The sequence below is a fragment of the Nannobrachium achirus genome (genome assembly GCF_963921795.1).
Source record: "Nannobrachium achirus genome assembly, chromosome: 13".
In the NCBI taxonomy this organism is placed as follows: domain Eukaryota; kingdom Metazoa; phylum Chordata; class Actinopteri; order Myctophiformes; family Myctophidae; genus Nannobrachium; species Nannobrachium achirus.
This window is the reverse complement of record NC_137833.1, coordinates 2372570-2384754: the sequence shown is the minus strand read 5'-3', so window position 1 is coordinate 2384754 and position 12185 is coordinate 2372570. Positions and strand designations below refer to the sequence as shown.

Below are 12185 nucleotides of genomic sequence, written 5' to 3'. Positions count from 1 at the left end.
TGGCCCTCGGCTTGGTACCCTAGACATGATTCAATGTTGTGGCCCTCAGCTTGGTACCCTAGACATAATTCAATGTTGTGGCCCTCGGCTTGGTACCCTAGACATGATTCAATGTTGTGGCCCTCAGCTTGGTACCCTAGACATAATTCAATGTTGTGGCCCTCGGCTTGGTACCCTAGACATGATTCAATGTTGTGGCCCTCAGCTTGGTACCCTAGACATAATTCGGCCCTTGGGGAAAACTAATTGGGGGACCCTGCTGTAGGCCTATACAGTACTTCATTGACCGGGGCTCCGTAGGGGTCTCTATACCCTTACAGGTCCATGTGGTTCCATTTGTACCTGTTACCTGTTACCTTGTGGCACATAAGGCCTCCACAGAGCTCTTCCACTTCTCCCGGTCAGCTGCTGCAGTCCTCACTTCAGACCACATGATGTCCATCCTGCTTCTTTTCTTTGTTTCTCCACAGTAGTTTCCAGGTGGCCTTTTCTCCTTTTCCCTTCTGGTGCCCCCCATGTATGTCCTTCTGGTGCCCCCCATGTATGTCCTTCTGGTGCCCCCCATGTATGTCCTTGCTATGTTGCAGTCGTTGTTGTGGTCCTGCCGTAGTATGTGTCCAATCATCTTCCATCTACGTAGTTTCACTTCCTCAGTCGGCGGCTTCATCTCAGCTCTTTCTAGCATTTGTACACTCTCAGAGTTATGGGTGAGCTACAGATGAAAAGGTGTCGAGAGCCGCTGTCTTAATGGATCGTTTCTCCCTGTATGTGAACCCCAGGTGATCAAGGACCTGCTGGGCCACCTGGACTCAGAGGTCCATCCGGGCCTCCAGGGGACGCTGGCCTCCCAGGTACAGTGGCAGTGCAGGACCAGACTCATTACTATGAAACATGAACTAACATGATTGATAATGGACCAGACTCATTACTATGAAACATGAACTAACATGATTAATAATGGACCAGACTCATTACCATGAAACATGAACTAACATGTTTAATAATGGACCAGACTCATTACCATGAAACATGAACTAACATGATTGATAATGGACCAGACTCATTACCATGAAACATGAACTAACATGATTAATAATGGACCAGACTCATTACCATGAAACATGAACTAACATGTTTAATAATGGACCAGACTCATTACCATGAAACATGAACTAACATGATTGATAATGGACCAGACTCATTACCATGTAACATGAACTAACATGATTAATAATGGACCAGACTCATTACCATGAAACATGAACTAACATGTTTAATAATGGACCAGACTCATTACTATGAAACAGGAACTAACATGATTAATAATGGACCAGACTCATTACCATGAAACATGAACTAACATGATTAATAATGGACCAGACTCATTACTATGAAACATGAACTAACATGATTGATAATGGACCAGACTCATTACTATGAAACATGAACTAACATGATTAATAATGGACCAGACTCATTACCATGAAACATGAACTAACATGATTAATAATGGACCAGACTCATTACTATGAAACATGAACTAACATGTTTAATAATGGACCAGACTCATTACCATGAAACATGAACTAACATGATTAATAATGGACCAGACTCATTACCATGAAACATGAACAAACATGATTGATAATGGACCAGACTCATTACCATGAAACATGAACAAACATGATTGATAATGGACCGCATGCATGGATTCAGGTTTTCAATCATTTGCTGGCCTCTATGGAGCCATGTTGCACAGTGAAATTATCCTATCTACAAGCTCTCAATGCATCATAGACACATGATGTATCTATGAGCTTGTAGATAAACTATTTTATGTTATTAATGTAAGATTAGAGAATTTGAAGTGGTTATACTTAGCCTTGTAAACCACTAACTTCCGGAAATCCTGAAGGATCCCAGAATGACAATGCGTTTTCCAGAAGTCGTGGTTTACAGGGCTAGGTGTTTATCTCCCTAGAATCTTAACTCATCAAGGACATTTCATATGAAAGCAAAGCCTCAATGTGTGATTTCTTCACCTGGCTGGCAGCAGTATGTAAAACAACAGGAACAATATTGCTTACTGTACATGAGGGTAGGGCTGGGCGATATGGTGATAATTATCGTTGAGACGATACAATGTCTCCACAATATGCCTTTTCAGAGATATCGTATATATTTTGATACAATTGAGGGAGCCTTGAAAGAAATCCTGTTTAATCGTTAATACAGAGATTCATTGCAGAATTCAATTTAAACCTGCATTTTGGTCTAAATCAGTAGTTCTCAAACTTTAAAATGTCAAGGTCTCCACTTAACTCTGACAGTATACAAATGGAACCAAATGGACCCGTAAGGGTCCATTTGGTCTCATTTGTATACTGTCAGAGTTACATACTTGTAAAGTTCAAATTAGACCTCCCAAAAGGAACCCAGAGAGTCTAGTTTTTGTCAAGTAACTTGAAAAATAACCATAAAAACCAACGTGAAAAAGAATCGTGATAAAATCGTGTATCGTGATATACAGCTTGGGAAAATATCGTGATATTGTATTTTTCCATATCGCCCACCCCTTAACACAGTTTCACACAGTTTCACAAATCACACATTAGGACTTGGTCATAGAAACATTTTATTTTGCTTTAATCCATGGGACTGTGCTAAAACACACCCCTCTTTTACAGGAGTACCTGGGCTTCAAGGACCACCAGGTACAGTATTATCACTCTGAAGAAATGGCTCTTTTTAAAATTATTGTCAATTATGTAATTGTGACACTGACACTGATAACTTTACCACTTCTTGCTTCTTAGGAATAGCAGGAGTTCCGGGACAGCCGGGGGCCAAGGGTAAGACCACTCTCAGCTTTACTAAAGTTTTTTTTTTTTTTCGCCTACTGCCGCGTCTCAGCCAAAACGAATCAATAGAATAGAATAGAATAGAATATGGTCCCGCGCCTTCGGGACGTTTTTTGTCGCGTACATTTGCACATACGTGAGATTTATCTCTGCATTTTACCCATCCTATAACAACTAGGAGCAGTGAGCAGCCATATTCGGCGCTCGGGGAGCAATTTTGGGTTAAGGTCTTGCTCAGGGACACATTGACACATTGCTGCCTGACCGGGAATCGAACCAGGGACAACCACCCCAGGCAGGCTCCCTAACCACTCAGCTATGGTCACCCTAATCAAGCCTGGTGCGTTACAGGAGCAGGACAATAGACTTTGTAAAGAAGACACTCGAGCAGCTTGAACAGTCAAAGCATCTTTTCTCAAAGCTGCTATAGGGTGTGCCAAATGTAGTTCTAAGAGCGGCCATTTCTTGGGTAAACACAGCCTTACACAGGTGTTCTGATTAGACTATAGCATTAGTTCTATGCAATCAAACAATTGAAACACCTGTGTTTTGACCCAAGAAATGGCCGCTAAGGACTACAATGACGTAGCCGCTGGCACACACTATAAGTAGTTTTCTGCTGACATAAGCAGAAAAAAGGCAATTGCTAATAATTATTATTTTTAGTATTTGGTTTTCGGCCAAGTGGTTCCTATATTCGGTATTCGGTTTCAGCCAAGAATTTTCCTTTCGGTGCATCCCTAATTTTTTAATAATTTTTATCCCACGATTTTGTAACCCATTTTTTCACCCAGTGCCAATTGCCTCAGCTGTAATCCTAGGCTCTGCTCTCCCTCTGCCACGCCTGGGGAGCTGGCCAGGGGGAGGCATATAGAGACCAGGATTAGCCTACTGCATGTTTTTGTGAGGGTATCTACCCCAACTCCACACAGAAAGGCCCTTTCGCCAACCCCACCTAGGGTATGGGCGCTGATGACGCGGAGGAGCAAACACACCCCCAGTGCCCACAGCATCCCCCGGCGGGATTCGAATCCAGCTGTGAGGCGACAGAGCTACCGCTACCGACTGCACCACCGTGCCCCCTGTCATCAGAATATTCTAACTGATTGAAGCTCTTATGTGGTGTGGAGCGTGTCCACACCACATAAGAGCTTCAATCAGTTAGAGGTGATTCTTCAGGGTTTGATTCTTCCTGAAAGCCTTGTCACACTGGGTACACACAAAGGGTTTTTCTCCACTGTGGGTATATATATGGGTATAAAAGGGATCACTGACACCCTCTGGAATCCCCGTTCATAACCTCAAGTTGAAAGTAGTCACACCAGTCAGGCTGATTAGAAACCTGCAAGCAGGTCCCGACCGCACTCGTAAGAATGGCACCAGAATGGTGGTAATGCAAATGATGGACAAAGTTATTGAGTGTAAGATTGCAGCAGGCACAAACAGGGGTAAAACAATCTTTCTCCCAAGAATACCTCACAATGACAGAGGTGATGAGCTTCCCTTCACCTTCATTAGACGACAGTTCCCTATCCACTTAGCTTTCTCTGTTACCATCGATAAGGGTCAGAGCCAAGGGCAGTACAACGTAACTGTGAGGGCCCGAACTTCTAGTTTTATATAATCACATCAAAGGCCAATAGTCTGACCCTGGCTGTTGTAAGACACAATTTAACGTGGAGAAAGGTTCATGCTGAGGTGTATGTGAAATAAAAGCCATGACATGGATTAAAGGGATATTTCACTATCAAATATAAGAAACGTTTAAATTTTTAAATATTTGTATCCCTTTAAATTGGAAAATAAATTAATAATGAAATGGACGGGCGCCCGCTGGCCTGGTGGTCAAGGCGCATACCCCATATGATGCCTGCTGGCGTCGCCGGTTTGATTCCCGGTCCGGACGACCTTTGCCACATGTCATTCCCCATCTCTCTCCCCATTTCCTGTCAGTCTACTGTCCTATCAATAAAGGCATAAAAAGCCCAAAAACAAATCTTTAAAAAAAAAAAGAAATAATGAAATGGACATCCCCAGTACAATAAATGAGTTATGATGATCTAATGTATAGTATTGTATCTCTGTCCCTTCTATAGGTGAAGCAGGTGGACCAGGAAGAGTCATTAATGCAGGTAACTGGGCTGGAAACCTCATATCCAAAAAGCATCAAAAGTAGCAGATCGACAAGCTCACACCACATCTCGAGCTTGCAGATCTGCTACTTTTGTTGATTTTGTGTGACGCTGTACGGTCGGGAATTAATTTACAAAAAAAAATAATAATACAAAAAGAAAAAGAGCCCGACAGCAACGACATTGTTGTTCTCAGGTGGAAACCAAAACCGTTCGTTTTGTATTTATCATTTAAAAAAATATATTTAAAATATCTGCACTTGTATGATGAACTTTACGAAACTTCACAAAAAAAAAAAAAAAAAACATACACATTTTAAACCGACAGCGACGATATGCTGAAATTACGCACAACTTTTTGTCAAAACCGTATTCAGCTTCTGACCATCCTTGTGATCCTTTCCCAGCCGGTGGGAGTTCAGTGGGTATTCCTGGACCTCCAGGACCTTCTGGACCTCCTGGCCCCGCCGGACTTCCTGGGATATCAGGTGTGACCTCCTGGCCCCCAAACTGTGGAATAAACTCCCTGTCGCACTTAGAACGACAGACTCACTCCCTAGCTTCCCTAGCTGCCACACATGAAGCTAGATAGCATTTTTTAGGTTTTAGAAAAGTTTTTGAGCGGTGGTCACAACGCTCCTATACGTGGCCGTGTGTGTGGGTCTGTCTGTCTGTCTGTCTGCGTGTCCGTAGCCTGCAGTAACCTTTTCTGACCACACATGTTAAGGGAGGGGCGCTGTTGCACACACACACACACACACACACACACACACACACACACACACACACACACACACACACACACACACACACACACACACCACCGCTCAGTTCACACGAGTGTGATTTTTTTTAGGTACATGTCCTACCTATGTTATTGTTTTTCTAGAATCTCTAGATCATACATGGGGAACTGGTGGCCCGGGGGCCACATGCGGCCCCCACCTTCACCATGAATTTTCACTTTTTCTATTTTAAAACCTTTTTTTGGGGTCCCACTGGCACCTTCTATCCTCACAAAGTCCTATTTCTGTACATTGTGTCTTTCTCTGGTTTTGGGAAGACAGAGATGAAAAGCTTTCCACGGGTTCTCAGAACAGTGCTGTTCTGAGAGTTGATCCGTGTGACGTCACACGGATTCCCGTTTTTTTTTCAGTCAAAAAAAAAAAAAATTCAAAACATTTTTTTTTTCAAAACATTTTTTTTCAAAACATTTTTTTTCAAAAAACTTTTTTTTTTCAAAAACTTTTTTTTTTCAAAAACTTTTTTTTTCAAAAAACTTTTTTTCAAAAACTTTTTTTTCAAAAAACTTTTTTTTCAAAAAACTTTTTTTTTCAAAAACTTTTTTTTCTCAAAAAACTTTTTTTTTTCTCAAACTTTTTTTCAAAACATTTTTTTTTACTTTTTTTTTATACATAAATACAATGCAGGTGGGGTTGATTGTCTAATGTAGATTAACTTTCAGTAATGTCTGGTCTAGCAACGGTCGCCCTGTGTCATTTGACAGTAGGCCTATAACATACAACATAGGCCTACAGTAGGCTATAATCAGAGCTGCAACATTATCCTATTTTTGTATTGGCCCAATATTAACATTATTTGTTGTCAACGTGGAGGAGGGGAGGGGGGAGGGGTGGAAAAACCCCACTAGATGCGCCCCTGAGCAAACAGAGGCCGTTTTGGTATTGCAGCTGGAGAGCCTCATTATAGTAGAGCTAGAACAAACAAAAAGAATGGTCAGAGTGTTTGTTGAGGGTTAAAACCTGTCTAAGACTCAATTTTGAGCATATATTTATACAAAAAATATCGTTTTAAAAGCATGGTGTAGGCCCTTTAATGCGGCCCGCAGGTTAATATTGGAGTACTGATATATTATTGATTTCAGCTGTTACAATTCCAAACATGGAAAAAATGACTGGCTTTAATTACTTCAGTCTATATTAGTAGCTAAATGACTAGTATTAAAATGTTATTGTATTTTTTATGTCCAATGTATTTGTATTTAAGTTCATAAAGATAACATAAGAACATAAATCCATTTGAAATTTTAAAACAAAAGAAGAAAACAAAAAGTTACTTTTCGGGATTCCAATTAAAAAATAGCAAAAATAGCAGATCTACAAGCTCAAAACGTGCCGCCCTGCGACGCGTTTTGAGCTTGTGGATCGGCTATTTTTGCTATGCATTGTGGCCCTCTGGAGTGAGTGTGAAAATGTAGTGGCCCTCTCCATCATCAAAGTTGCCCACCCCTGCTCTAGATTTATATTCCTATGCATTTGTTGTATTGTTGTTGATGTACTGACTTATTATCTTGCCTATTATATAGATGTATTACCTGCTTGCTGTAAATCGCTTTGGATTAAATGCCTAAATTGTAAATTCTACCAGTGACCGCTGACGTCTTTGATAACACCTGAATGAATACAATACCAACGCAAACATTCCCTTGCCTTTTTGCATTCAAATCAAAACACCACGTGTCTATCTATCTATCTATCTATCTATCTATATTTACAAATCTCTATTACTTGGATGTTTTTATGTGATCTTAGAGCTGTCCTCTTCGATCTGAAATTCATACTGTTACGCAATGATGTTTTCTAATAAAACTTGAACTTGAACTATGTACCTCCTCAGGCCCCATTGGCCCTGCCGGTCTGCCAGGTCAAGTCGGTAGGTTACTCCACGTTCCCAGTCATCTGGTAAACATCAAAGGTAAAGGTTGAGGTAACCTGGTGAGTGTTTTAACTTGTAGGACCTGTGTCCATTCTCAGGTCCTAAAGGTGACAAAGGAGATCGAGGAGAGCGGGGTGAGGCAGGGCTAACGGTGAGGACCAGTGAAACCCTGAGCGCAACCAGAGCTGAAAGTGAGTACTATTTCATCATGATCACATCACTGTCATCATCAGTGGCGGCTCGTGGTGATTTTGGGTGGTAGGGCTAAAATCCATCATACTATATGCTACCCATAGTAGGCAGCAACAGCATATTATACTAATATGCAAGTCATAGTTCACCTCGCAGCAACATCACATTCCAGATACCATGTTACAGCAATGACACTACTGTAGGCCTACTGTATCTATACTTTGTTATAGCAAGAGCTCCACAAGAACAGAAGTGCCCACATTAGTCGGGGGCCTAAGGGAGATGACATGGTAATCTCACGCTAATTAGTCTAAAAGCGCGAAAATTTGCACAGATGTAGCCCAGGGTATGCTCTAATGATTTAGCTAGGGCGCCCGTGTCGGCGACCTTCGGGGTCGCCACAGTGGCCAAATCAAGTTGGGCTCCCATCGACTTTCTATACAGGAGGAAAATACCCAGAAAAACACTTTTTTCTGGGTATTTAAGTTGGATTTGAGGGGTCTAACTAGGGGTTTGTAATGATGCTGAATCCATTGCAAGCATTTGTTTTGCACAAAAAACATTCCTTGGGCTACAAATGGCCCAAGAAAATGATGGTTTAGTGATGAAAAGTGATGAGTCATCACTTTTCAGAGTTTTTTGGGTGTTTTCTGGAGCTGTGGCGACGCCGAAAGTCGCCGACTCGGGCGCCCTAGCTAAATCATTAGAGCATGCCTTGGGCTACATCTGTGCAAAATTTGGCGCTTTTAGACTGATTAGCACGAGAAAAAAAACCCTAAGGCCTCCGACTAACATGAATGCTCACCCATACATGCATTCTAGCCCAAGGAATGTTTTTTGTGCAAAACAAATGCTTGCAATGGATTCAGCATGATGACAAACCTCTAGTTATACCCCTCAGATCCTACTTAAATACCCAGAAGAAAAATGTTTTTCTGGGTATTTTCCTCCTGTATAGAAAGTCAATGGGAGCCCAACTTGATTTGGCCGCTGTGGCGACCCCGAAGGTCGCCGACTCGGGCGCCCTAGCTAAATCATTAGAGCATGCCCTGAGCTACATCTGTGCAAAGATTTGCGCTTTTAGACTGATTAGCGCGAGATATCCTTAAGTCCCCCGACTACATGCAACAACCAGGGGTTCCACTGCTCCTATGAACATTATGTTTAACTATCATCATTATTGGTGGCGTTGACAATACTCATCATTTTAAGCCTGGGATTAATACAATCCTAAATTAAGGGTCACACAAGAATAGCATGCACTTTTAAAAAAATATATAAGACCAGAACCAGACAACTAATAAAAATGTTTGATTATTAATAGTCTTATGTAGCCGGACAACTATAACACAATCTCAGAATGCTATATATATATATGTGCGTGCGTGCGTGCGTGCGTGCGTGCGTGTGTGTTTAAAGCGTTACATTCTGATAGTAATCGTGATAGACGCTGAAAGACTTAAATACTGCTCTGTATTAACTGTAAAGCTCAGTTTGTTCTGTTCTGTTCTATGACTTGTGGCCTCCAGACTAACATAGAGATTAACATCATCATCTGACATGGTTGTTTGTTGGTTCTGTTCTATGACTTGTGGCTGCCTCCAGACTAACATAGAGATTAACATCATCATCTGACATGGTTGTTTGTTGGTTCTATTCTATGACTTGTGGCTGCCTCCAGACTAACGTAGAGATTAGCATCATCATCTGACATGGTTGTTTGTTGGTTCTGTTCTATGACTTGTGGCCTCCAGACTAACATAGAGATTAACATCATCATCTGACATGGTTGTTTGTTGGTTCTGTTCTATGACTTGTGGCCTCCAGACTAACATAGAGATTAACATCATCATCTGACATGGTTGTTTGTTGGTTCTGTTCTATGACTTGTGGCTGCCTCCAGACTAACATAGAGATTAACATCATCATCTGACATGGTTGTTTGTTGGTTCTATTCTATGACTTGTGGCTGCCTCCAGACTAACGTAGAGATTAGCATCATCATCTGACATGGTTGTTTGTTGGTTCTGTTCTATGACTTGTGGCCTCCAGACTAACATAGAGATTAACATCATCATCTGACATGGTTGTTTGTTGGTTCTGTTCTATGACTTGTGGCTGCCTCCAGACTAACATAGAGATTAACATCATCATCTGACATGGTTGTTTGTTGGTTCTGTTCTATGACTTGTGGCCTCCAGACTAACGTAGAGATTAGCTCATCATCTGACATGGTTGTTTGTTGGTTCTGTTCCAGGAATCCCAGGCCCACCCGGACCACCAGGACCTCCTGGACGGACAGGTAACACATCTCTATACCATGACCATGCACATTACTCACTTCTGATTGGCTGGCAGGTCACACCTCAGGCATGATTGATTGATTGATTGATTGATTGATTGATTGATTGATTGTGTTATTAGTCACTGTACCTGTATGGAGGTACAGTGAGCTAAAAGGATAACACTACACAGTTCTGGGGACTTGTTTCCATTGTGGTCCTATTAGTCCATGGACCATACGCGATGTCGGAAAGGTGGCAAAGGTTTTTGAGAAGCTCTATATCTGTAGATTATATTTTGGTATGATAACCCTTCCTGTGTCACAGCTAAACTGGTGTTATCAACCGATAATTTGGTGTCCCGTAAACTTTACTATACGGGAAGAAAATGCTAAAATTGAATTTGCTTTAAGTAGCATATAGGAGTCAAACTAGGGGTTTGTCATGATTCTGAATCCATTGCAAGCATGTGTTTTGCATGAAAAACATTCCTTGGGCTAAAAACAGCCCCCACAAAACTGTGAAAAGTGATGACTCATCACTAAACCCAATAACTACTGGTTTTGGGCTCTTAGCATAAATTCCAAATACTAGAAGCTCTAGTCTCAAGCGTCTAGGTCGGAGCCTGGCATGCTCGGAAATGATGTAAATAGGGAATGAATGCCCCACCTTTAATGCAAACACCATTATACCTGTTGTCATAGGACCCGTTTTGACCATCTGTGTGCATTTATGCCCATATATGGAGATATCTGTGTCTGTGTGGGTCCATTGTATGCCCATATATGTACATATGTACATACACCACGTATCGGGTCGGGTCGAGGCCAGGCACTACACTCCCTGCTGCAGCGGGGAACGCGTGTGCCGAAGTCTGTGTAATGCAACCCGTTTTGACCATCTGTTTGCCTGTGTCCATTTATGCCCATATATGGAGATCTCTGCAGACACAGTGCCGGTTACGGAAAGCCCTGATGTCAGACATCAGCTCTGCATACGGAGAATCCGAACCGTTCGCGCCGGGTTCCGGAAAATCGCGTATCAGGTCGGGTCGAGGCCGAGCACTGCACGGCATCTGCTGTGGCGGGAAAACGTGCGTGCCAAATTTGAAGCCGGTGGGACGAGCGGTTGCCGAGATGCGGATTACATACATACTGTACATACATACATTACATACATACTCAGAGAGAATTTTTGTTGACTCATGTAGCGTATGTGGTGTCAGAGCCTTTTATGAAGTGATGTCACAATGAGTCAGCACTTGCTCCGGAACAGCCGAATGTCAGACATCATCTCGAAAAACCGTGTATCGGGTCGGGTCGAGGCCTAGCTAAGAACGTAGGCAAAGGTCTGAGCTATCTGCGTGCGAAATTTGGAGTCTGTAGCACCAACCATGTGCTGTCAGGGCTCTTTCATGCGATTCGGGCCAATTCGGATTCGTCGTCCATTGGCTTCAATTAGTAGTCAGGACTCCGCATATGGACATTCCGAACCTTCCGCGTTGGTTCCGGAAAACCGCATATCGGGTCGGGTCGAGGCCTAGCTAAGAACGTAGGCAAAGGTCTGAGCTATCTGCGTGCGAAATTTGGAGTCTGTAGAACCAACCATGTGCTGTCAGGGATCTTTTGTGCGATTGGCCCAATTCGGCCTTGGCTTCAATTAGTAGTCAGGATTGTCACATTATCTACAGGCACCCCAGGGTGCTGTAGTAGCTGTTTTTAGTTTTTAGTTTGCTGCTTGAATATTAACGATTCTTTCTAATGTGGACTTTTTTAACATGTCCCGCCCATCAGGCGATTCCAGACCGGGAGCACCAGGACCGCAGGGCCCCAGAGGCCCGCCAGGTACTGTAGGCCTAAACCTAAACCTACTGTAGGACCGCAGGGCCCCCGAGGCCCGCCAGGTACTGTAGGCCTAAACCTAAACCTACTGTAGGACCGCAGGGCCCCCGAGGCCCGCCAGGTACTGTAGGCCTAAACCTAAACCTACTGTAGGACCGCAGGGCCCCCGAGGCCCGCCAGGTACTGTAGGACCGCAGGGCC

The 12185-nt window shown here is 42.8% G+C and overlaps 1 protein-coding gene across 3 annotated transcripts in view; it reads left to right on the top strand.

Moving 5' to 3' along the window:
- The window catches only part of col17a1b (collagen, type XVII, alpha 1b), a 72282-nt gene that overhangs the window by 39741 nt on the left and 20356 nt on the right, over nucleotides 1-12185 (top strand). For 2 of the 3 annotated variants that reach the window (XM_080740130.1, XM_080740129.1), the window contains exons 26-34: nucleotides 780-851; nucleotides 2688-2714; nucleotides 2817-2852; nucleotides 4958-4993; nucleotides 5401-5481; nucleotides 7631-7666; nucleotides 7768-7860; nucleotides 10119-10163; nucleotides 11937-11987. In XM_080740130.1, coding sequence (XP_080596256.1) covers nucleotides 780-851; nucleotides 2688-2714; nucleotides 2817-2852; nucleotides 4958-4993; nucleotides 5401-5481; nucleotides 7631-7666; nucleotides 7768-7860; nucleotides 10119-10163; nucleotides 11937-11987 — 477 coding nt within the window. The remainder of the gene's footprint in view (nucleotides 1-779; nucleotides 852-2687; nucleotides 2715-2816; nucleotides 2853-4957; nucleotides 4994-5400; nucleotides 5482-7630; nucleotides 7667-7767; nucleotides 7861-10118; nucleotides 10164-11936; nucleotides 11988-12185) is intronic. The other variant, XM_080740131.1, reaches the window with a different exon arrangement.